The 25,171-nt window shown below is 33.5% G+C and overlaps 1 protein-coding gene across 2 annotated transcripts; it reads right to left on the bottom strand.

The window, feature by feature from the left end:
- Positions 1-15,958: 15,958 nt before the first annotated feature.
- Positions 15,959-20,520, bottom strand: LOC113750053 (dammarenediol II synthase-like). 2 transcript variants are annotated; one of them, XM_027293970.1, is made up of 15 exons: positions 20,161-20,520; positions 19,879-20,067; positions 19,685-19,774; positions 19,376-19,570; positions 18,965-19,216; positions 18,566-18,754; positions 18,326-18,439; positions 17,952-18,194; positions 17,767-17,865; positions 17,410-17,516; positions 17,148-17,291; positions 16,861-17,038; positions 16,618-16,698; positions 16,445-16,528; positions 15,959-16,330 (listed from the first exon to the last, which is right to left on the bottom strand). In XM_027293970.1, the coding sequence occupies exons 1-15, from the start codon at positions 20,359-20,361 to the stop codon at positions 16,211-16,213; spliced, it is 2,286 nt and encodes a 761-aa protein (XP_027149771.1). In that variant the 5' UTR covers positions 20,362-20,520; the 3' UTR covers positions 15,959-16,210. The 2 variants fall into 2 exon arrangements, with proteins under 2 accessions (XP_027149771.1, XP_027149772.1); XM_027293971.1 differs by having other exon boundaries at positions 17,952-18,152.
- Between the last annotated feature and the right edge of the window lie 4,651 nt (positions 20,521-25,171).

The raw sequence follows: 25,171 nt of genomic DNA, 5'->3' as shown, positions 1-25,171 counted from the left end.
TCTTTTGACAAACTGCTGATAACTGTTCTGAATTATGTAATATTCTTTGTACAACGTGTAACTCTAATTGAACTATCTGTAAAACTTACCAACACAAGTACGATTATTACATACTATACCCATATCTACACTAACAACTTATCACACTTCTGTTGCAAGAATGTACAAGAAGTTTATACAAAATTACAAAATGATGAAAAAATGTTACACTATTTAGGGATGATTGATCTAACAACTGTTCTTATCCCCCTCCTTAATATTAATTAGTCATGCCGTTTCCAGTAATGTTAACTTTTGGCAATGGACATAGTGCCATTGCCAAAATCGCAATTCCTAACTACATAATAACACAATCTAAACGTAGTTCAAAGATGATGGGAATTCATGAGTATATACCCTAAGCGAGCCATTTCTACTACATAATGGGGTATCGCAATCCATATGTTTCCAAAACACCATCTACAAGCAATAATCTAGACACTGAGGATTGCAATATTAATAACTTACAAACTACATTCGACTACGATGCAGAAAAAAGCTATTTATACGACCGCATTTTCCCAAATATGGAAGAACAAGTTTATTTACCACTACAACCACATTCTGAAACTATTGCTGCTATTATGAGAATCCATACTCACATTTTTTATCCCCGTTCGGATCAATGTAATATTTTTTAAATAATGTGTAACTCTACGTGAATTATTTGTAAACCTTAATAGCAGAGACGCAATCTATTGTAAAGATATACAAGAAACTTACATAAAATTACAGAATGTTCAAAACGTGTTACATTATTCAAGGATGATTGATCTAACACCCTTCCCTACCTCGCATCCCTCCAAACGATACATATCAGCATACTCCATGGTGTATGAAGATATGTAATTGTGTTACAACCCTGATGCTATCCTATTATTTATTAGATGATCATTTACATATACTAAAAAACAAGATTTAGACCTGTTTTGCTACTAGGAAATAAACTCTTTTTGGGCTATGGGTACAGGTGGAACAAAAATAAAGTCTCTATCCTACAATTCATTTTTTTGCTATCATTTTGAAATAGAGATGCTGACAATGACACCAAAATTGTCATTGCAGGGGTGCTAAGTGTGATTTCGAAAACATGGAGGGTGCTAGGTGTGATTAAAAGAAACCTCAAGGGAGGTTTCTGATATTAACCCTTTTCTAATAGTGTTTTTTACTTTTACCGTGCAACAACTATAAACAATTAATGCTTTATTTAGTTCTTAATACATACCTCTGTTATCTTAATGCCTTTCGCTGGAACGGTGCTTTGATACTCCTTCCTACACACATTAAATATTAACCAATTAGCTGTGCATTCTACTCATGATTATTATTTTCAATAAACATCAATATTACCTAAACTTCATCCACGCATTCAAAGGTGGAACTGGTTCTCTAACTTCACTTGTACCCGCTGCCTCTATTCCTTCATTTTCGCCTAAACTCTTGTTCCGTCTTTCGCTTCTTATTCGTGCCATCCTGTTCATGCATAACAACAAATACAATAAACATATACCACCGAAGTCTCAAATACGACATACGAGTTACACGCTAACATTTCTACTCTGTTTCTTCTATGTATTTGTTAATCCACACCATATAACATTTATCCAACACTGTGTTCATGCACAATAAATAATACAATCTAACATACATCAATGCAGTCCAAAATATGACATTCCAATTTCAATCTAACAATTCTTTTCTCTTTCTCGCCGGTACCTGCTAATCCACACCATGTAACATTTATCCAACACCACGTAACCCTTATCCAACACTTTGTCCATGCACAAGAACTAATACCATAAACATACATCAATGCAGTCCCAAGTACGACATTCAAATTTCAATCTAACATTTCTCTTCTCTTTCTGCCTGGTATCTGCTAATACACACCATGTAACAGTTATCCAACACCATGTAGCATCTATCCAACATTTTGTTCATGCACAACAACTAATACAATAAACATACATCAATGAAGTCCCAAATACGCCATTCAAATTTCAGTCTTAACATTTCTCTTTTCTTTCTGTCCTGTACCTATTAATCTACACCATGTAACAGTTATCCACCAATATGTAAGATTTATCCAACATTGTCTTCATGCACGTGAACTAATAGAACAGATACACTAATGAAAATCACAAAATGAGACATACCAATTTTACACTAACATTTCTACTCTTTGCTTCTCTGTGCCTATTAGTCCACGACATGTAAGACTTATCCAACATTATGTTCATGTACATCAACTGATACACTAGACATACACCAATGAAATCTCAAATATAACATACCAATCTCCGACTATCATTTCTAATTTGTCCTTCGCCTCTACCCTTTGTCATTTTCTAGATCTTTTCCTTATACTATGTACTACATCTCACAAGTTTTGACTTTCTTATGTTAATGTTTTACACTTTAACACACCGTATCAATGTTTCTCCATGTCACTTTTTTCCTACATAACATAATTTTTAGCCAACGTGCTATATTACCCTTCATTGCACTGAATTATCTTGTCACTATTTAGTTTCGCAGTGTATGATACACTCAACGCATTGTACTATCTACTTAGCATTTTGTAATTCGGCATCTACACCCATTTTTTACGCCTACGAAATCCCAAACCCATTCACACATTTTATCAAGCAGTTGTGCCGCAAGATTTCCCCCTCCTTTCCCATCTCCTGTTTTGATGATCACATACAATTTTACATAACACTTCTATCACGCTGAACTTTTTTACTTACTATACACAAAAGCGTCATAGTGTACACCAAAAACAACCACAAGTAAGGTCCTTCCACTTTGAAGTATAAATTACACACATTACTGTATCATCCCAGGTTTCCACATGTTTTACCTTTACGATTTGTGGTCTTTAACTACTCAGGATCCCACGCTCTTCAACTTTGAAGCTGAGGTTCACGTTTCTTCTTCTTTTACTAAAGCCGATTCACAACAAAATTGGCCTTCTACCACCACTTCTTCCTTCTGCTTCCTCTGCTCAGCCTTCAACATTGCCACAGTTCCACAGCTTGACTCCAATGTCACACTGTTCTTGCCAATCTCCTCTTTTTCTCTATTATTTCTCCTCTCGTCTATTGCCCTAGTTTGTTGATAGTTATGAATTTCAAATAGTGGCAACTGCTTCGTGGGTTTGGGAGAGGGTCTAAGTGGGAACCTTCATTTTCAACCTTTCATTTTGGGCGGGAGGACACTTACCAACGTTGCTGCCGTTCCGTAACTTGCCGTTACCCCAAATACGATTTTAGATTTTTTTTTCCCTTCTCAATTAATAGAACGTCGTCGTTTTGGTCTCACCTGAAGGCTTGCTGACTTGGACCATTTCTCGCCTCACGTTCGATTTTGTGAGGGGACCGTTCAGGAGCGTTCTGAGGACCGCTCCTGCCCCGTATCCGATTTAAGGGGGGGCTGGTGGGGGCTTAAGCCCCCCCCCAAGCCGCCGGAAAACCCCCTATAGTCACAACCAATCGGATTCCATCTGTACTCTAGGTACATACTATCAGGTCTGCCATTTTTCTGGCAATTGAGCCCAGGATCGATGAAGGGGTAGCTCAATGCATCATAATAAAGCGGGTATGAATCATCAAGAACCCAACTTCCCTTGAAAAGATCACAGCTTTCTGACTGTGTTCCTTGTTCATCTACACATTCCACATTTGATTGGTTAGACAGAAATGTAACAAGGCAAAGAAGTACCACAATTTTGCAGCGAGAAGCATGTGTACCCATTTCGGTAAACTTTGTCCTTTATGGAGAGAGAGTTAAATTCTGACGAAGTAACGAAACTTTATTATTATTATTATTAAAATAAGTAGCAGCAATTAAGGCATCTCCTAAATGTACAATTTGGGTAATTTGTGATCTTATAAGATATTTAATCAAAGGTTATTTCTTATCCTAATTTTTGTTATGACTATGCTGCATATTTATGAAATAGACATACCTTTATAATTAAAATGATTGCCTAACAATATACATAAAAAAAGGAAGTTGTTCGAAAATTTAGCATTGATACAATTATACATGAATTTAATTCTATAAAAGAACGTAAATCTCAATTTATTTTTAATAAAAGAGGATGAAATTTCAAGGTATGCTAACATAACTTTTATCTTTTTTTAATTGAAAATAGTTATATATTTGTTTTTGTACAAGTGACATATTTGTGATATTATAAGATATTTAATCAAAGGTTATTTCTTGTCTTAATTTTAGTTATGACTATGTTATATATTTATGAAATAGACATACCTGTATAATTAAAGTTAATATTTAATATTTTAAGATGTCATATATTTAAATAAATAAAAATTATTTTAAACATAACATATTAAGGTAATTTTGTTCGAAAAAATTTTGGCCCCCCCAAGGAAAAAATCCTGGCTCCGTCACTGATGTCTGATATAGCATCATAGCTGTCTCCATCTACCCGGTGGCACTGAATCAGTGTACCTTTGATGCAAGGATTTGGTCTACATGAATGCGTGATGCACCATCTGATCTTATTTGATGATAATTCAATTTGAGTCGGTCCTTGAATGGTTCAATTGGATTCTCACAGAGTTGAAGTATCAATTGGAAATCACTGAACTTGGCTCAGTGGCCATCAAAGAGAGTCTTAAGTCTCTCATGGAGTTGTAGGTGAGAGTTCAAATTCCACCTGCAGCAAAAAAAATTCAAGAGTTATGTTAAAACACTAATTTAATCTAATAAAATCTGTGTACGTACCTGTTAACCTAAGGTGTCTGGTTTAAAAAAAATCAATAATAACATATTCTTTTTATTTTTATCCTTCTACAGTATTCGATGCAAAGATTTTTTTACAATACTGAGGTGATTTCATGAAATATAGTATAATTTCTATTCAACTTCTAAATATAGAAAACGATTGACACGAGGAATTCAAGAACGATTAATCCTTTTTATATATGATTGTACACACGTAATATCATTTGGTATACATGCAATCATTATTTTGCAATTGCAAATGACAGTTTTTTTTTTCCTTCGTAAATGTTTGAATGCTTCAGCTGGACTCTCACCATCCGCCAACCTGGGCGGCAACTAATCCATTAAGTAATGCTGTGCAAATGTGGCAAGGCAAAAGAAATAAAAATACAACACAAGTTGGCTCAATTAGTAAAGACAAGTCACTTTCTCGTAAAAGATCGTGTATTCGAATCTCACTATCAATGTGAGAGATATATTGGTGGATGATCTGTAAGAATCTTTATAAGTGATCTATAGTCCCGAAAACATGTCCTGCCCTGTGACGGTGACTGAATCCACCCAAATTTTTTCTTACCAAAAAAATGAAATAGAAACAAGATCGCAAGAAATTAGGTGAAGGTCCAAGTAAACTAATTTTGGCCATCACTTCTATATTTTGGTGTCCATAGCTGTCTCGATCTCTCTCTATTTTGGTGGCGCTGAATTAGTCATCACTTGATACAAGAATTTGGTACTGGAGTCTAGTGACTGAGTAAAGCACCAACTTCAGACATACGAGGAAACAATCCTATATTCTTTTGCAATGAAGGTCTGTAATTTTGTACGATTTACTTTTTGTCGATTAAAGAATTTAATTAACCAGACGGATTATTTCTACATGCAAAGCACATGATGTCTTATTACCATAAAAAAAAAAAATTCAAACATTGCAATATCCTAAAAATGATTAGTCCTGCCAAATTTAGGTTAGGATTGGTCAATTTACGAGGAGTCTTTTGATTGTACTGAGGTACATGTTTGATTCTTGGGCATCCCCCTCTTTCCCCAGATATAGTTTTGTAGTAAGTTACTAGGTGTTGGTGTGTTTTGATTGGACCAGCAGCAGGTGCTGTTGGATTCGGTTTTTGTACCTTTTACAATGCTTAGTATATCCTTATACAAGTTGTTGTTTATTTAATGTTTATATACATTAATTACTTGGTGTATATAAAGAAAATTTATGTGTATAATTAGAATAATGAAATTATATAAATATATACCAAATCATGTTATAGACACAACAGTTCGGAACGACCACATCTAGCTACCGCATTCCCATGTTACGGAAACAACATACTGGTGGATTTTGGACGTAGTGCGACGGCAAGATAGCCAACAGGCCATTAGGATGAAGAGGGGAGAGCTAACTTTAGGATCAATCAATCACTCATTCTACTATATTTACTATGATTTTTCAAGTGTTTCCTTTTATTTCTGGGATTTTATTTCTGCCTGTAAGTACAGTTGTAATAAACCAACTTCCTTTAGTGGAGTTGGCCACCACATTAATTGTGGGGTGGGAGGTCAAGGGTTCAAACCTTGTCTCCCATCAATGTCCCTCAATATGAGATTTGTTCTAAATCCATACGGGTGTGTGCACCCGTCTGGTCTGATGGTGGTTCAGTCCCCATCAGGTTCCCCCGACTCAGTTGAGCCACCCCATAGAGTAGGTTTCCCCTCCCCTTAGGAGTAGGAGTAGGCTAGGCTAGGCTAGATGTGCCGTTAAAAAAAAAAAAAAAAAAAAAAAAAAGTACAGTTGTAATAGGGCATATTATTGAACAATTAATCGCATCTATTTCTTTTTAACATCTATTAGTCCTATTCATTGATATTTTAGACTTGAGTTTGATCAAAATTTTTCTCTAAATTAGGGCTTATTGTAATTTATCCCCTTAAGATATATCCTGATTCTCACTTTACACCGTACCCTTTATGTTGTGTCACTTAACCCCCTGAGAGATAGAAAAAGTGCTCTCCCGTGTTTTTTTTCCTTTTTTTCTCTCTTCTCTTTTTTATTCCAAATTAGTTTTCTTTTTTTAAATTTTTATTTCTAAAAAATAATAAATTTCTCTAACAAAAACTTTAGAATATTGATGCCCTAATTTCCAAATTTGAAAAACTATATATAAATTTTACAAATTAATTTCATCTATTTTCTAATTTAAGAAATTATGAAAAAAAATTTACCCTATTTCCTTATAATCATACCATTGATCTCAATTACCAAATCACACATTTACATGTTAGTACTGGATATTTTTTCCATTATTCCTCCTATAATGAGTTTTTGCTTATTGGGATCTTTTTTATTGCCATTTTTAAAAAATAATCAATTGTTAGTGTATTCCCTAATACATATACTCATCTCCTGTGAAACTTCACTAGCATCAATTAGAGTGGTTAAACTCAAATTTTAGGTTAAAGTCCAATAATTAAAGGAAGTAGAAATTTTGAAAACAAAGGCTTAGTATAATAGAGGGGTGTTTTTATTTCTAAAGGGTTAAGTGATAAAAAATAAAGGTTATGGGTTAAATTGAGAATCAAGATATGCCTTAAGAAGATAAATTATCATTAACCCCCCTAAATTATCTGAAATTACCTATCCATAAAATGATTTGATGTACAGTTTTGCCAGTTGATTGTACTACTATGTAAAACTTTTTATGGATTCACATTATAATCATGCATAAAACAAAAACAATCATCACTAGAAAAAAATAGTACTTTTTAGATTTCTCCTTTGGGGTATAAGGGTAGGGTTTGTGGGTTTGGTTGATTGCTAAGAAACAAGAAAGCTGTTGTACTCAGCATTATAGCAAAGGAAAAATAGCCATTTTGGTCCCTTATCTTTAGAGTTTTGTTTAATTTAGTCCGTTATCTATCACCGCAACCATCATAATCCCTTATCTTTACTATAAAAAGCCAATCTAGACCCTATAACAAAAATTAAAAAATTTAAAAGGAGCTAGTCTCTTGCACAATCAAAATTTACCATTTTACTCTATTATCATTAGAGTTGTGTCCAATTGTGTCTTTTATTTATTCTTTTTTTTTAAAATTTCAAAGCTAGACTTATAATGCATAGAATCGTCTCCACTAGGGTTTTTTAATTTCTCATCAAAAGTCCTATATTGATTTTGTTTTGTGAAAATGGGGGTTTACATTATTAAAAGGACAAAATTAGACACAATTTTGAAGATAATGGACTAAAATAGTTATTTTTAACCATGCACATATATTGCATGTGACTAATTCCATTAGATATTTTCAAATTTCCATTAAAAGTCCTAGATTGACCTTTTTTTTTTTTAAGAAAGATAAGGGACTGAAATAGTTATAGTGATAGGTAAAGGACTAAATTGGCCAAGACCTCAAAGATGAGAAACCACAATAGCCATTTTCTCTTATAGCAAAACCTTGAACTAGTTATTCCAATACATCAACTTTGAGTGGAACTCCATCCACATACAACAATCACAAAATTGTTTTCAAATACTTCTACAATCCATGCCCATATTTACATTATTTGAGAAGGCCACACATGTTTATGATGCTCCGCAAGTACCCTAAGTAGGAAAATATTTCTGTATTCTACGCAATGAAGCATACAATTCTTCATGTACACCCCTAGTCCATGCAAACAGGTATAAAATCACCTCAATTACGTGGTTTATGCACAAAAAAAAAGAAAAAAAGAAGCGGCGGTGCGTATCATTTTTCATGCCAATTGAAAACTATGTACACCTATTGAGGAAAATCTTAATCATCCATTTGAGCATTAATTAACAGTTTGGCTGCTTGATGCAATGGTGTTGGATCTCCCCTAGCCTAGTGAAAAATGGCAATCATAGAAGCATTTAATGAGCAATTTATATACATTTAATCTCAAGAAGGAATTTTAGTACAAAAACTACACATTAATTTGAGCACAGTGGTGGAGGGAGTAGGGGGCTGAGGGGTAGCTGGCCCCTAAGTTTTGAGATTTCATTTTAGCCCCTAGGAAATTTTAACGAATTTCTAACGAATTTCATTAGAGACCTTTCTTTTGCCCCCTCCACAAAATCTTGATAAAATTCCATTGCCCCCCCCCCCCCCTCCACCTAGGTTTTACCTTATGAAAATTCTAAACTTCTTTCATCTTTGAATATTTTTTACTTTGCATTATTATTAGTTGATTATTTCTTATTAACTATTTTAGTATTAAAGTTTACATTGTCAAAATTTTATCATCTTCCTAAGAAAAATCTCGTATTTGTTAAATTATGTATGCCTTTCTATTAAATATTTTATTTTAATTTTCATTATTGATTAGCCAAATTTCAAAATCAAGTAATTCATTATAAATTTATTTAATATTTTATGTGTAAAACAAGAAAACTATTAAGAAGTACATTTTTGAAATTCTCTTCCTATAAATTTAAAACCAACATTTACAGCTAATTAGTAATGTTATCTATTTACTTCTTTTCGGCACTTTGATATATGATTGCTCTCCAAAGTTTGATATTACAGAATATTCAAGCTGTATTTTGTCCCCATAATATTGTTAGAATAAAAAGATGAAGAATTGAGTAGTTATATTTAATTGATATATTAATGCAAATTTTGATTTATTGCATATAACTTCCTTATTATGTTTTGTTAAATTAAGTATTAATATCATTTTGTCAAAAAGTCCACTGATGAAAAAGAATTTATTAATATTAAATTTTAATTATAAATACTTTTCTCCAAATTGCAATTAGATATCTAGATTGGATAAAAAAAAAAGCGTCCATAAAAACAGTTAACATGCAATCTATAATTCTAAAATTGACATACATAAAGAAACAATTTTTTACACAATTTACATCGGGCACCCTCCCTGATAATCCTAGCTCTACCAACGACTGTAACTTGTGAGAAAATTAATCAAACCTCTTGTCCCCATAACTGAGTATGTCTGGAGCATACAGTATCATTTTGTTAACCTCGTCTTCTGAAAATTATGGCTTTAAATACGCGAAGGGCACAAAAGTTGATTTTCCGCTTATTCCCTTTACAAGGGGAAAAATGCACTTTTCATCTCCATCGTTTCAGGTGTTGGACTATTTTGTTCCCAAAGTTTCAGTCAAAACATATTTCATCCTTATAATTTTATAATTTTGACCAATTTCATCATTAATGTTTCATGCAAACACATTTCATCTTCTTAAGTTCATAAATTTGACTAATTAAGGATAATTGATGGATTGTCAAGCAATTTGAATAGAATATCATTACTTGACCATAGCATGCACATTAGTAAAATTCAGAAAATATTGGATCAACAAAAAACCTCAAAAATCATTTTTTTAATTCACATTCTTATTAAAAAAAACTAAAAAAATTTCAGCCACCATTATTCTCTTCTTAATCATAAATTGAACAAAAAGATTGAGAGGAAACGAAGACTTGGAGAAGAAATAAACTCCATTATAGCCAATTGGATAAATCTTTCAAATAATCCCATTGCAACCAATTGAAGAAAAATATTAACGTGAAAGAAAGAACTGTTTAGATTATCATTTATTTGCAAAATTTTGTTTTGTTGTATCATATACATATTTTTTAAATTGACTGTCTATCATCTAATTTTTTTATCTCACATATATTATATTACAAATTTAAAAATAATAATCTCTTATCCGAACACACTCATTGTTATTTATATAATTTAATTAATAATCAAATTAAGTATTAACAATACAATTATCAACAGAACATGCTAGTTATGTAATGATACTGGGTCCAAATTAGTTAACAATCACTCAATTGTCCTCAATTGGTCAATTTTATGAAACTATGAGGATGAAATGTGTTTACATGAAACTTTAAGAATGAAATTGGTCGAAATTATAGAACTACAAGGATGAAATGTGTTTTGATCAAAACTTTAGAGACAAAATTATCCAACACTCCAAACATTGGGCATGAAAAGTGCATTTTTCCCTATTTACAAGAGTAAGACAGACTTGTAGTAGCTACTCAAAAAGAAATTTAGTAATAAATGAAGTAAAAAAATTACAGTTTTTTTTGGTTGAATATATTCTTTGCACGTAAAATTATGTAATTCACATGCAATGATGCGATAGCTATCTCGCAATTACAAGTCTTCTAAAAAAAATGTACATGCGATAAATAGCAATTTTCTTGTTAAATATGCTCAATTAGTATCATGTGATATACCACTGGCAGAGCCACATGTAGCCCAGGGGTGCAATTTTTTAAAAAAAAAATTATGATTTAAGCTTAGAAAGTTTAGAAATTTTCAAAATTGTTTCTTATTTGTGGACCCTAAAAATTTTTAAAATTCTCTTTCCTATCATATAATGTTTCCCTAAATAATTGAAAGTTCATAATCATTACCCTTCACAAGACAATATTAAATTTAATAAAAGTTAAATATGAATGTTAATTCAAAGATAATTTTCACTACAAATTTTAAGCACAATTTACATTTAAAAGCACATTTAACAAAGAAAAAATGAATTTTTAAAATAAACATGTTTATTAGTTTTAAACTCTACTATTACTATAATTCTTATACTCTCGGAGTTTGACCCTCTCAACTTTAGGAATCACTACTACTATTTGCAATGGCAATTTTTCTTCGTACACAATTTTGCTAAATTTCGACCCCCTGGATTCTCGCAATTCAGCAGCTGGTGCAGCACCTGATAAAGTAGGACGGCTCGAGTGGTAAAAGTCAAAAGAAACATACATAAAATCCACCAAGTAAACTGTTGACCATCTCTGCTACAGCTTTATAGCTGTCTCGATCTCCATCGATTTTGTTGGCGCTGAATTAGTGATCACTTCATAGTTGATACTAGTATCCGGTACCGGAAACTAGTGACTAAGCAAACCTCCAAGTTCGTTCATTGACAGTCCGGCAAGGAATTTTGATCAATGCGTTGATTGTCCAGGTTGTTTGTCCGATTATAAATAAAGTAAGTCTTAAATATATCGATGGTATATACGTTATAATCATTAAATTCATAGCGTGTGTAGAAATTGAATTTATAATACAAATTTTATTTAGTTATCATTCATTCAAAATTGACAATATATTTATTGTTAGTGTATATAAGATACCCTGTATAAATATAGGTGATGTTTTCATGCGGTTTCCTTCATTAGGAAGTGTGTTTTGCTTTTATACCAAGTTTGTACAAATTTCTTGAGTGTCAAATAATAGAAAAGATTACGTTAAAAAAAAAACTTATAATTAAAAAACCCACCTAGTTTAGACCTATGAAGAAACATTCCTATATATTCCTTTACGATGATGAATTAAGATCTATTATTTTTTATATAATAAATATTTCCATTGATCAAATTGTGGTGACATACATGTTTGAATCCTTGCGCAATCCTCTCTCCTCTTAGAATTTATGAAAGCTTTATGAAGACCAATAGTAGCAGCGATGCAATTGTGTTTGGTTGTTCTACTTCTTAGTTCTTATACATACTTACAAGGTGATATTTTCATACAATGAGTTGATATAGATTATAGACGAATAAAATTTGTCCTATAACAATAATATTTTTATGAAATAAAGAATGTTTAGTTTCTACTTGCTGTGGTAGGATTGAGAAAAGCAAAAAGATAAGGGTGTGCAGTTAGCATAACCATGGAGAATCATGCCTTTGCTTTGGTTAAAGCAAATAGCATATTTTTCTTTTGAGTTTGTTTAATAGATGCACAATGGACACTCGTTAAGAGAGATTTTAGGTGTTAATTTAGTTCTGAAAGTGTAATTAATTTAGAAAATATTGTAGGTTAGGTATCATTAATATATATTAACTGCAAATTTGTTAGAAAACTCCTTTTCTTTTTGCACCATCGGCATAAAGATTTTCTTTACACTAATAGGGAGGTTTTATTAAATATAATTTCTATTCGAATTCAAATTATCTCTTTGTAAATGTGACATGTGAATGTGAAGAATAATTACCTCTCCGCACATGTGACAAGTGAATGTAAAAGCTATTGACATGTCAATTCAAGAAAAGGTGGTCCTTTCGATTCACTATTTTTAATGGCAAATGACAAATTTCTTTTTTTTTTTTCACATGTTTTTGAATTCTACAGCTGGACTCTCACCATTCACCAACCTCTGCGGCGCCTGATCCATTACTTAGTGCGGTGCAAAAGCAAGGCAGAAGCAAAAGAAACAAAATCGTCGACAAATTATATGTGAAAGTCCAGATCTGATCTGTCTCTGTTTTGGTGGCGCTGAATTAGTCATCACTTTATACAAGGATTTGGTACCGGAGTAGGGTGTTTCGCAAATCGAGCCGCTCGCGATCCGGATCGCGACTCGAATACAAACTCGACTCAAACTCATCAATATCGAGCTCGAGTCGAGCTCGAGCTAATTAAGTCGATCTCGAGCTCAAACTCGAGTTCAAAAACATTAAGCTCGTTGGCTCGCGAGCCGCTCGCGAGCTCAATTATATATATTTTTTTATTTTTTATTTTTTATTTTTTATTTTAATAGTAAAATTACATATATATCCCTAATATTTTATTATTTGCTAAAAAAATTATTATTTTATTCATTTTTTTAAAAAAAATTATTATTTTATTCATTTTTTTAAAAAAAATTATTTTTTATTTTTTAAAAATAAAATAATAATAATTTTTTTTTTTTTTTTAAGCTCGAGCTCGACTCGAATTTGACTCGAGCTCGAGCTCGAGATCGAGTTCGAGTTTCACAAAATTAACTCGAGCTTGGCTCGATTAGCCAAAACTCGACTCGAGTTCGGCTCGTTTGCACCCCTATACCGGAGTCTACTGATTGAGTAAATCGCCAACTTCAAACATACGAGAAACAATCTTATATGAGCAAATAACTTGAGTAGCTACTAAATTTTTGGATAGTGGAGTTTTGGTCATTTAATTATTAATAATATGTTTTTACTTAATGAATTATTAAAAGTGTAAATTTTATACCATTTCATTTGATTCCATCGTTAACTCTGTCAGATTTAAGGATCTGTGCGATTTACAAGACATACACTATTAATAGTTAGATCTATCAGAGTCAACGTGAAATTAGATAGAATAATCCAAAATTTACACTTTTGATAGTTCAGTGTGTAAAATCATACTATTAATAGTTGAGCGGCCAAATTTACACTTTTGATCCATTAATGTTTTTACCTGGATAATTTGCTCATCCTATTTCTTTTTGGGATTTACCTCATGTACATTGACAGTATACAATAACATTTAGATACATGTTATTTAATTCTAATTTAAATTTGAATTCTTTTTTTTTTTTGCACATATGGTACACCTAATTCAAATTTGACTATGAACCTTTTTTTTTCACATATGATATATATACAAGGATTTGGTGTGTATACTGACAATGTATACAAGATTAATTCATATTTTATTGTGAAGAACCTATAGAAAACATGGAGCAAAGCTCCATAATTTTGTACAATTTACTTTTCATTGATTAAAGAATTTAATTAACTAGATATGTCATTTACATGTGCAAGCACGTGACGCGTCGCTATTTAAAAGGAAGGGCAAATTGCAGAAACCTCCCCTGAGATTTCTAACACTTGCACTCACATCCCCTGTGGTTTAAAAAATTGCACTCACCTCCGCTGAACTTACTGATTCTTGCATATTTAGTCCAGGCGATTAAAATATTGTTTTAGGGAGTGAAATGAGAAATTTGTGCCAGATTTGCCCTTTGTGCTACATGCCAGGTAACATTAACAAAGGAATGACAAAGTACTACAAATCAATTAACAATTAATAAACTTTAAGAGGTATAGTTTATGGGCAAATAGGCATTACTTATTCAAAGTACCAGCTCTTTATGAGCATTTTATTTTCAAACATTTAATTTATGATAAATACATCAATGTTTGTAAGTAAAATTCAAAAAGTGTTACAGTAATATTCTTACAAAAAAAGGAAACCGATAGGTTATATATTTAATATAAATTAAATATTTTTAAAAGAAGAAATGTCCCATAAAGTATTAATTCTTTATGACTTTCCTCCATTACATGAATAAAGTATTGGCTCTTTATGGGTATTTTATTCTGAATCATTTAATTTATATTAAATACATAAATATTTGTAACTAAAATTGAAAAAGTGTTTCACTAATATTTTTATGAAAGGGAAACTGATAGGTTTTGTATTTAACGAAAATTAAATATGTGAAAATAAATACAAATTCAGGGGAGGTGAGTGCAATATTTTAAACCATAGGGGAGGTGAGTGCAAGTGTCAGAAACATCCACGTCAGACGAGGTTTCTGCAATTTCCCCTAAAAAGAATAGTAAAATGTTTTTTTTAAGTGAATAGGCCGGCCAAATTTAAGTTAGGATTGGTCAAAGTATGAGGAATCGTTTAATTGTACTTGGATACATGTTTGATTATTGGGCATCCCCCTCTTCCCCACTAGATATAGCTATGAGTTTTCTAAAAAATAAAACTCCACATTTGCTTGTTAGTTACCATGTGTTAGTGTGTTTTGATTGGACCATGAGCAGGTGGCTGCTTTTTATCATGCTTAATCTATCTTTATATAAGTAGATGGCATTATGAATTAATCATTTGATATGTACAAATAAAATTTACGTGTATAACAACAATAATAAAATTATATAAATATATATATCAAATCATGTTATAAACACAACAATCCAACACCATCGTATTTACCCCATTCGGAACAACGTGTGGATTTTGTACTTAGTGTGGGATCCATGACCAGAATAGCCAACACTGGTCATTAGGATGGACAGGTAGAGCTAACTTTAGGAGCAATCAATCGCTCATTCTAGTATTTTTAACATCTTTTTCGCTTTTTCAAGTTGTTTCCTTTTATTTCTAGGATTTTATCTCTGCCTATAAGTAGTGTTGTAGTAGGGCTAATTATTGAACAGTTATTCCTGTTTATTTCTTTTCAGCATCTACGAGTCCATATTTCAGACTTGAATTTTATTAAACTTTTTTTAAAAAAATTATCTGAAACCACCCGCCAACAGAATGATTTAACACGTAGTTTCGCTTGCTAAATTGTTTAAAACATTTTATGGATTCACATTGCAATCATACACGTAAACAAAAACAATGATCACTAGCAAACAAGATAGTACTTTTCGAATTTCTCCTTCTTGGATAGGAGCCTTAGGAGGGTAGGGGTAGGTGGGATTGGTTTATTGCTAAGAAACAAGAAAGATGTTGCAAAATCTTGAACTAGTTATTCCAATACATCATAAAACTTTGCGTGGAATTAATACCAATTTGGTAGATCCACATACAACAATCACAACATTTCGTTTTCAATCCTTTTGCAATCTATGCTCACATTTACATTCTTTGGGATGGCCAAACACGTTTACGGTATTCTGCAAGTGCCCAAAGTGGGAAAATATTTCTGTATTCAGCATAGTGAAGCATGCAATTCTTCATGTACACTCCTGTTATTTCCTGTGAAAACACGTATAAAATCATTTCAAATACGTAGTTTATGCACAAACAAAAGCATTTATTATGAATATGTAGCGTGCATAATTTTCCAAGCCAATTGAAAATTATGTATACCTGTTGAGGAAAGTCTCCATCGTCCATTTGAGCATTGATTAGCAGTTTGGCTGCCTTGTGCAATGGTGTTGGGTCTCTCTCAGCCTAGTGAAATTTGTCAATCATAAATGCATTAAATGAGCAATTTATATACATTTAATCTCTACACCTATAGAAAGAAAATAGATGCCTACCTGTCCACCAAACATTAGTCCTAACATGGCCCAAGAAGTTTGAACCAAATTTGTTCTATTGCCCTCTAGAGGTATGTATTTCTGTAAAAAGATCAAAACATCAAAAAAAAAACCAGCATAGAATTGCAATGAATAATTGAAATACTTTTCTTTTGTGAGTGTTGCTTAGCTAGAATAATGAAATTCTCCTCTGGTAAAACAATGAATATCTGGTAGTATAACAAGATGGGTGGGCATACTAACCATGCTAGGGCAAGATTCAAGACATTCTCCCCATCCACCCTCTTCATTTTGAGTAGACAGGTAAAAGTTAACCGCTTTACGAACTGATTCACTATTCTCATATGTTTTCCCTGCAGCAGTAAATCCTGCTAGTACAAACATAGTGCCATAGAGAAAGCAAATTCCCCAGTAGCCATACCTATCAAACAAGAATCTAATTAGCTTTTTTTTTTTTTTTTGTCAAAACTAACCAAGTATAGTTATTATTTAATTAATCTTGCAATTTAATTTGATTTTTTTTAGTTTACCAAGAACCATCAGGCCATTGTTTTCCTTCAAGAAAATGTACAGCTTTGGAAACAGCAATTTCTATTTCTTTCTCCCTGTGGCCTGGATGCAGACGTTTGAACAACAGTAGAGCTTGGATGATGGATGCCGAATTTTCAACATGCCTGAATTGTCAAATTGGAGAATGATAGCAAAAGTCAATAAATTTTGATGATTCATAAAAATTAAAAAAAAAGAGTAAAGAATATTTTGTAAGCTATAGGTGGGGATAACGATATTTACTCTTGCTCCACAACGATGTCAGCAAACAGCTCTGAAGGGTTCAATTGTTGCAAATATGGTTGAGGAACTGGAGGCTCCCAAATGGAGAAGCCACCAGTTTCAGGACTCTGTTTTAACACCAAGAAAAACAAAAGAAATTATTAGACAGTTGAAATATGATTTCTAGAACTAGAAAATGGATTCTTGAAACTATAGAAGCCAATTACAAACTTCCAAGTGACAAACATTTGATAATCAAGATTGTAACGTATTTATATTTCAATGTTAATTCCCAACACGCCTCTTCTTTCATTATTTCTCTAAAGGATTAGCACAAAAGAATCCCACAAAAAGTCAAAGAAATAATGGATTTCATACCTGTAAGTATAGGCAAACGTTGACAGCATCATACAAGCGTTCAACATCAGCTTTTTCTCCAGCAATCTCTTGTGGCATTTGAGAGAAAAGTAGTAGGCACTGCATACAAGAATATATTGATCAAGACAGGTTTGGTAGAAAAATTATTCTTTAATTGACTTTATTGGATATCAATCCAAAATTACCTTTAGTGCCTCTGCTGTACAATCTGAGACAACCCAACCTTGATCTTGATCAGAAAAGGCCCAAGAACCTTTGGTGAAGTGGCGATACATTTTCTTGAAGTCCCCTTTTGGATTTGTTTTGCATTGTGCCTCTTTCAAGTGAAAATGTGCTTTCTTGAGGCTGTCTCCATATTCATCTACCATGCCACTCGCAAGAATTGCCTGACTCGCAAGAACACAATCCCATACCTGACTTCCGAAGCTCTACAAAATTAATGTACATTAAAAAATTAGGCTTGGATTTTGACATGGTTGCCAGTATTCATTAAACGGAAATTTGTCCCCAATCGGTCATTTTCAGCTCAAGTTAGAACTTCTAGCGATAAAAAACAAACCTGCATTTTCATTCCATCCTCGGCAAGCCATAAATAGTCAGGAACTCTAGCAAGGTGATACTTGAAATCATCACCATTAGGATCGTGTGCCCAAAAACACATCATTTGTAAACTCTGCAGCACAGATGCTAATCTTGGTCAGAACAATTTAACATAATTGTCCAAGCATACTCTTGGTCGAATTAGCTTAAATTGTCGAGCCGAGTTTTTTTTTTCTTTTCTAATTATGATAAATCTAACCTTTTCGACACATCCAATAGTTATGTATCTGCTCACTTCTGCACCATAACGCATGTACTCTATTGACTTTGCCATAGCCCTTTGTCTAATCTTGTTACACGGCCACCGTCTCATAAATGGCTCAGTACAATAGTTTAGAGTATCCCAGAGAAGATCTTGGATGAAGGAATGAGGATAGTACAAGTCTTCCTGAAATCAACAATTCCTATGATCTCATTGAAATTGATCTCGAAAAGGAAAGAAAACAAAAAGAAGGTAGGTACAGGTAGGCCGCGATCAGCCAGCCATAGTACTCTAAAAATCACCTTTCTAATTAAATTCAAAAGTAATTCAATTAGGTTAGTCATATAACTAACTGATTTTTCAGTTACTTGAAATTCTGGGAGTGATTTGGCAGACCTTGCAACAATCATGGCGAGCTTTGTTCCAGTTAATTTGGTCATATGGTTTCACATGAATCTCTCGTCTCAAGGACAAGACAAGGTCGGTGAGCGGCCCATGATACTTTCTGCCATACAGATAAGACATAGGCATGTACGTCGTACGGCAGTAACACCACATTTTTGCTGGATGGTAAGGAAAAAACTCTGGGAAAAGCCAAAATTCTGGGGGTAGTGGATTGCAACCATCCCAATCATACACTCCAAGAACCTGAACCATTTCAGAGTTGTCAACTGATCCGAAAATCTGTACTTTTCCATATATCCATAAGTGCGTATTTACAAAGAAATCAGCTGACTACAGTTTTTTTTCTCCTTTTTTTTGGTCATGTAAAAAGTTAAAAAGAATATTCTGGAATAGGATATGTACCGAAAGATAAGTCTTTCCCCATGACGGAATTCCAGTTGCACCACCATTGTCAAGGATCCATTTGCGAGCTCTTGCAACTGCACCATCTCCATCATCCGGTCCTTCACCAAGTATGCGTAAAGCTACGTAGCTAAGGGCTGATCCCATCATAGTACTATGACCTTCTATGTAAAATCCCCAGCCACCATCTTCATTCTACAGGCAAAACACAGTTCTCTGAATCAAACAGGTAAAACAAATCGAGAACATGTATTTTTCCCTTGCTGAAATAACGGGATTTTGGTGTGAGATCATCTTTTTTTAACCTACCTGATGGTTGTAGATGTAACGAACCAATTCTTTCTTGTGTTCTGATGTTAAGTGAGTATTGATCGCTCCACTGATGTAAAGGACAATGAGCTGCAGAAAGTAACAGGTTTATAAATATCAGCTGAAGTTGAGAAATGAGTTTCTTTTTTTATAAGTTCTCGTTGAAAATTAAGTGATTTTGATCTCAAGTTTACCAGTGGTGGTGTGAAGAACATCGGCCCTGCATTCTCAGCTGGCCAATGGCCATCCTTAGCCTGGATTGCGCGGTTTAACCTCACAGCTTTCCTGACAGCAGTCGTAGCTGTTTCATAAGTTACTTCTTCATTTTCTCCCAGCCTAACAGGTGGGATTCCCAAATCAATATGGGAATTTTCTTTCTTAAGCTGCAAAGAAAGCCAAAAAAAAAAAATACAAAAATATCAATATCACCTGTTTTATGATCAAGAAAAGTCGACTGTTATGATCAAGATCATTACCTGCATTCTCATGAACAAATCAGCGCATGGATGAACTCCCTTTTTCCTGTTATTTCTGAACCCTTCGCGAGCTTTTTCAAACGCTTCTCGTTCTTCAGGAGTGCCATCATTTGGATCCCACTCCCAGATTTGTCTGCCAACGAAGTTGTTGGTGCTGTATAGATACGGTCCGTTGCCTTCAGCAATCTTAAGCCTCCACATTCTCTGGAACTCTAGTCCAAAAACAAGATTCTTTCGTTGTCAAGCACTTAACCTATAACAAGATTAGAAAGAAGAAGATGGGTTGGAAGTGATGAAGGAATCTAGACTGGTACTATTGGACTAGAGAAAATGATTCAGAGAATGGTGGCGGAATGAAGACTGAAGAGAAGGTGCAGAATTACATATATAGAGCTTTTAACTTAATAAATGAAAGTGGCTCGCGCCTCAGTCAGTGAACCAATATGGTTGAAAAGTTTCGGATCCGGGGCAGGGAAAATTCGGGCATAACTAATAGAGAAAAACAGTGAAAAAATATAATCAATAATATATATATAATACAAAAAAATTTATTATATCCGGGGCAGAGAAAAGAAACTTGGTGGTTTTTGCACTATGAAATGGACATAATTTTTCTAATGTTTACCCCTTTTTTTCTGTTTTGTCCTTTAGCTACACGTCACCTTTCACTACTGTCATTCGATTTCATCTTTCAATTGGATACATTTACTAGCTTTCCTTTTTTGTGAAAGATGAAAGTACAAAGAATATAGTTAACGAGTATTTTAAGGGCATTAGATGGGCAGACCTTGTAACGTTTAGATTTTTTTTTTTGAAAAATTAAATTAAACAAAAAAAAGTTGATAAATGTTAGATTATGAAAAAGGGCAATCAAGTAATGTAAGTAAAGCTTAGATGGAAGAATACCTAAAAGTTGATGTTTAGAGGGTAACTGGATTTCGATTGAGACAGATGTTTGCAATCAAATGTTAGATTTGACGGCCTATAATGTTATTGAAATTATAAGTAGTCCCTCTAAAAATGGATTCTAAGTCTCCTAAACCGTCAGTTTCATTTTATGCACAGTTGAAAATGGAGTCTAACCACATATGGCAGCATATTCCACCCAAATCCTTCGACACAGCACCAATTACATATCTCGCTACACTGAGCCAACTACTGCCTCCTACTATCTGTAACTATATATGACCTACCACTATAAGTGGTTTCGGACGATTCCAAGAAAGCCGCCCTGTCAAATCTTTCTGTCGTCTTCTTGTTTGTTTTCGGTAAAAAAGAAAAGACGAAATCCCAAAAAGAAAGCCGCCCTGTCAAATCTTTTTGTCTACTTCTTTTTTTTCTGGGGTAAAAAAGTAAGGGATCATCTACATTGTACAATTCCCCTAATAGTAAATCATACAATTGTTTCCAAATGCTATGCTCTGCTTGTTGTGACACTTCTCTTTTAAATTTTGAGTTTACTTACTAGTAATTACATAGATCACAGGATTTTTTGTGATGAATGTAGAAACTTTGGTATTTTCGTGGCAAAAGGTATTTATCATGGTTCTAAAACTGCTACAAAACTTTTTGTCACGTTCATATGTAAAATGTTGCTGAAATCATGATAAATTATTTTCCATGATTTTTAAGGTACTTTTCCATTCTGAAATGGATGTGTGGCAAAAAATGATTTTTTTTAATTTTTCTTGGCAGTAGACAAACTTCTTACTCAATCATGTTTGTGGATAAGATCAAGACAAGTACGGGGAGAGAAGAGATAAAGAGGGCCGCTACAAGTACAACTTACTAAAAAAAATAAAAAATTTAGATCACCGTAAAGAGACGCCAAGTGCACCTGTGCCACATTTCAAAGTTTTATGTAAATTGTCTAAAGTAAAAAAATCACTGTCATATTCTGATAGATGTCACTTTAAAGTTCATAGTATCTCCTTAATTGGCAGTGATCCTTAGTCAAATGTCAATATATGCAATTAATAGCACACAGATGTAAAAATTGAACACTCCAAATATTGCACGCAGGTCCCTTTTACATGTGGCATGGCAGAGAAGTTTGTTTAGTTTCCTTGTTTTAGAGTGACATATAGGGCAAAAGAGGGGTCCTTCTTGCTGGAAATTATTGAAGGCTTTTATAGCCCCAAAAAAATAGAAATGATAGGAACTCTTTATTGTTGATTGGGCAAAAACTGAAAAAATAGAGTGGAAAAGTATGAGAAATGGCACTTATGGACGAGATGGGTGTTTTGTGATGTATCTATAAGTTGGGGATACGCATTCAAGCATTGTGAATTGTGATGTCTTGATTTTGGATTAATAGGGAAGACTTTAGTATAAAAGGGCACTTTTGAATGCTTAATCAAATAACAAAGAAGGCGCAATTTTGAATGAAGAATCAGTAGAGCTACTTCTTATGTAAATGATCAGAAATTGCATCCACTTTATAACCATTTTAGCAGTCAAACCACGTTTCACACTATTTTTGTCAAAACGAAATAAAAGTAAAACCAGGAGTTTATTTCATTGACCATTATGAATTGGAAAGTAGCTGTCATGGTTTACTTAGAAAAATGGTGAACCGGCAAAATATTAGTAGTAGCATATGAGTTGAAAGGAGAGAGCTAGAATCTCCGTCCCATAAAGTGGTCCACCGTGAGTGACTCCAATTTATGCAGCAACTGTTTTTGTTACGCACCAAAAAAGAAGAAACTGTGTTTGTTGCATGTCCTTGATCATGACGATACAGACATTTGGGCACACAACTCAGTGATAATTAACGAAGGAAACATGTGTTAGATCCACGAGGAAATTCTAAGTTAGATTTTTCTTCGACTTTTTCTTTGGGAAAGAGGCTGATTGTCAATCTGTACCCAAAAAAAAGAATGTTGTGGTTAGAGTTAGAGATGCCTAATAAACTCTAATTGTTTTGTGGGATTTTTACTTTTAGAGTTAAAACTTTCGCTCATACCCTTTCTTTTAAAATGTCTATTTTGGTTTGTATAGAGGTGAAAACTCAGGCTGTAGGGATCTTGTTAAGCTCACTTGACCAGGTCAAAGCTCCCTTGTTGTGAACAATTTTCTTGATACAATGAGCTAAGACCATGCATTAAAGCACTACTTTCGGTTGGACGTGGGATTTGATTATTCCTTTAAGAGCATGTAGAATTAGGTTGTTGCAGGAAAAAAAAAAAAAGTAAGGAAAAGAAAGCAAATAGAATCGAAAGGATAAAGAAAAGAATTACTAAAAGGAAAGGAAAAAACACTTCTTATATGGTAGTACTAATTGTTGAAGAAGGTTTTGAATCCTTTGTTACACTTTTGATAGTAGTTTATCTACTATTAGAATTATGATTGTGAATAGGGCTGGATCAATTTGGATCCGAGTCTGCTCGGCCTGAAGAAAGTCGATTAAAAATTTTATGTTTAATTGGGTCGAACAAAGTTTGAGCATGAATATTAAATCCGAATTAAATATGAATCGAGATTGCGTTTTACTAGGTTTAGACACGATTGAGACATAATAGTATGTATAATCTATAATTATACATATTATAACATGAAGCATTAATACTTTATAGATAGAGGCCGATTGACAGCCTTAATTACAATGGCACGTATCCCTCTATTAATATCCACTAGTGATTGATAAATCATAAAATACACGGACCACTTTAAAACATATCATAATACAAAGTGTAGTACGATTGAATCGACTTTTAACAACACTAATTTCTTTCTGGTTCTAAAGGTTTTTGCTTCTACAATAACAGAAGGAAAAGGAGAAGTAGTTTTATTGACCAATTAAGAAACTTCAAGAATGTAATAACTACTTCCATAAACTCTGATGTAGGAGCAGCACAACAAAAGGTGCATGATCACATCGGCCAGAAGCTAAATACCTGTACAGTTAAAGACCGAAACATACCTGAGGCAATAAATGTCGAGCTAGCTAGGAGGTGGGCTTTGAATTGGTTTATCGTACAATCTACAGCTTTGCTGAGAAGTTTGAGCTCAGAGATATTATTGTATAAGAAAGATGGCAGAAAAGTATGGCAAATTGTAACCTAACACACACTCTTATATAGATGTGTGTAAACTCCTAGTCACACACCAAGAAAAATCTGAAGCATATCCTTGTCACACACCGTCTTACGAGAAAGATAGTGAGACGGTGACTCTGTGTTACTTGCCTGGTCTTCTGGGTGATTTTGTCAGCTCTTGATCCATCACGTATTGAGGAGTGAGGAGCCAAGAAGTCCACTTTGGCTGTAGACCAAGCCAAAAATACGCTGCTAATGTACAGCAAGAATGGATGCGCAATCCATAAATATTTTCACACACGGGTCACACACAATGACACCGACATTTGCAAATGTAAGACTTGGTCATGATCCATGGCTAAGCCTAGGTGTTTCGTATGGTTTAGAAGAGAAAGAAAATCAGATAATATAGGCGACAGTACCTAATATGTAAGGATAAGAATAGAAGAATGATGTTTCGATTAGGAGATTAATCAAATAGTTTACATATGTATAAGAACATAATTAACGGTCGAGAGAGATGTCTGTGAATCTCAAATTTACTCGTAATCTTGTTATAATTAAGGAACCTTTTTCAAGAAGTTAATATTGTCATTTCTTTGTACTTTTTTGCATTTCTTTTCACTTAAAATTTCCACAGTAAATAAAGGAATAAAGTCTCCTTTTTTTTTCTGTTCAAATCTATTTATCCAAATGGATTATCAGTTGTGTTTTTCTCATTTGGAGGCTGTGCTTATTCTTCCTAGTGGTGGTTGAATAACGACTATAGCACTACTACACTACATGGACTGGCGCTGAAGTAAATGTAAACTGTTTGTTCCTCAAGCAAAAAAAAAAAGTAAAATGTTTGAGCTGACTAATTGGAGAGCCAACAACACCTACCTACAACCACAGACGTCGCAATTGTCCTTTCTCATAATTAAGTGCTTGATACCCATACCGTGCGAATTTGACAAGTTCAACGGAACTTGGAC

Source organism: Coffea eugenioides, chromosome 10 (assembly GCF_003713205.1).
Source record: "Coffea eugenioides isolate CCC68of chromosome 10, Ceug_1.0, whole genome shotgun sequence".
NCBI lineage: Eukaryota > Viridiplantae > Streptophyta > Magnoliopsida > Gentianales > Rubiaceae > Coffea > Coffea eugenioides.
This window is presented reverse-complemented; position numbering and strand designations above follow the sequence as displayed.

What these genes read in the sequence shown, in the direction of transcription:
- LOC113750053 (XM_027293970.1), bottom strand. Translation starts at nt 20,361, where the DNA reads ATGTGGAGGCTTAAGATTGCTGAAGGCAACGGACCGTATCTATACAGC. An exon ending in CTCGCCATGATTGTTGCAAG is followed by an intron (nt 18,755 to 18,964) that starts GTCTGCCAAATC and finishes TGTTGATTTCAG; the next exon opens with GAAGACTTGTACTATCCTCA. An exon ending in AGGATGGAATGAAAATGCAG is followed by an intron (nt 18,195 to 18,325) that starts GTTTGTTTTTTA and finishes TTAATTTTGTAG; the next exon opens with AGCTTCGGAAGTCAGGTATG.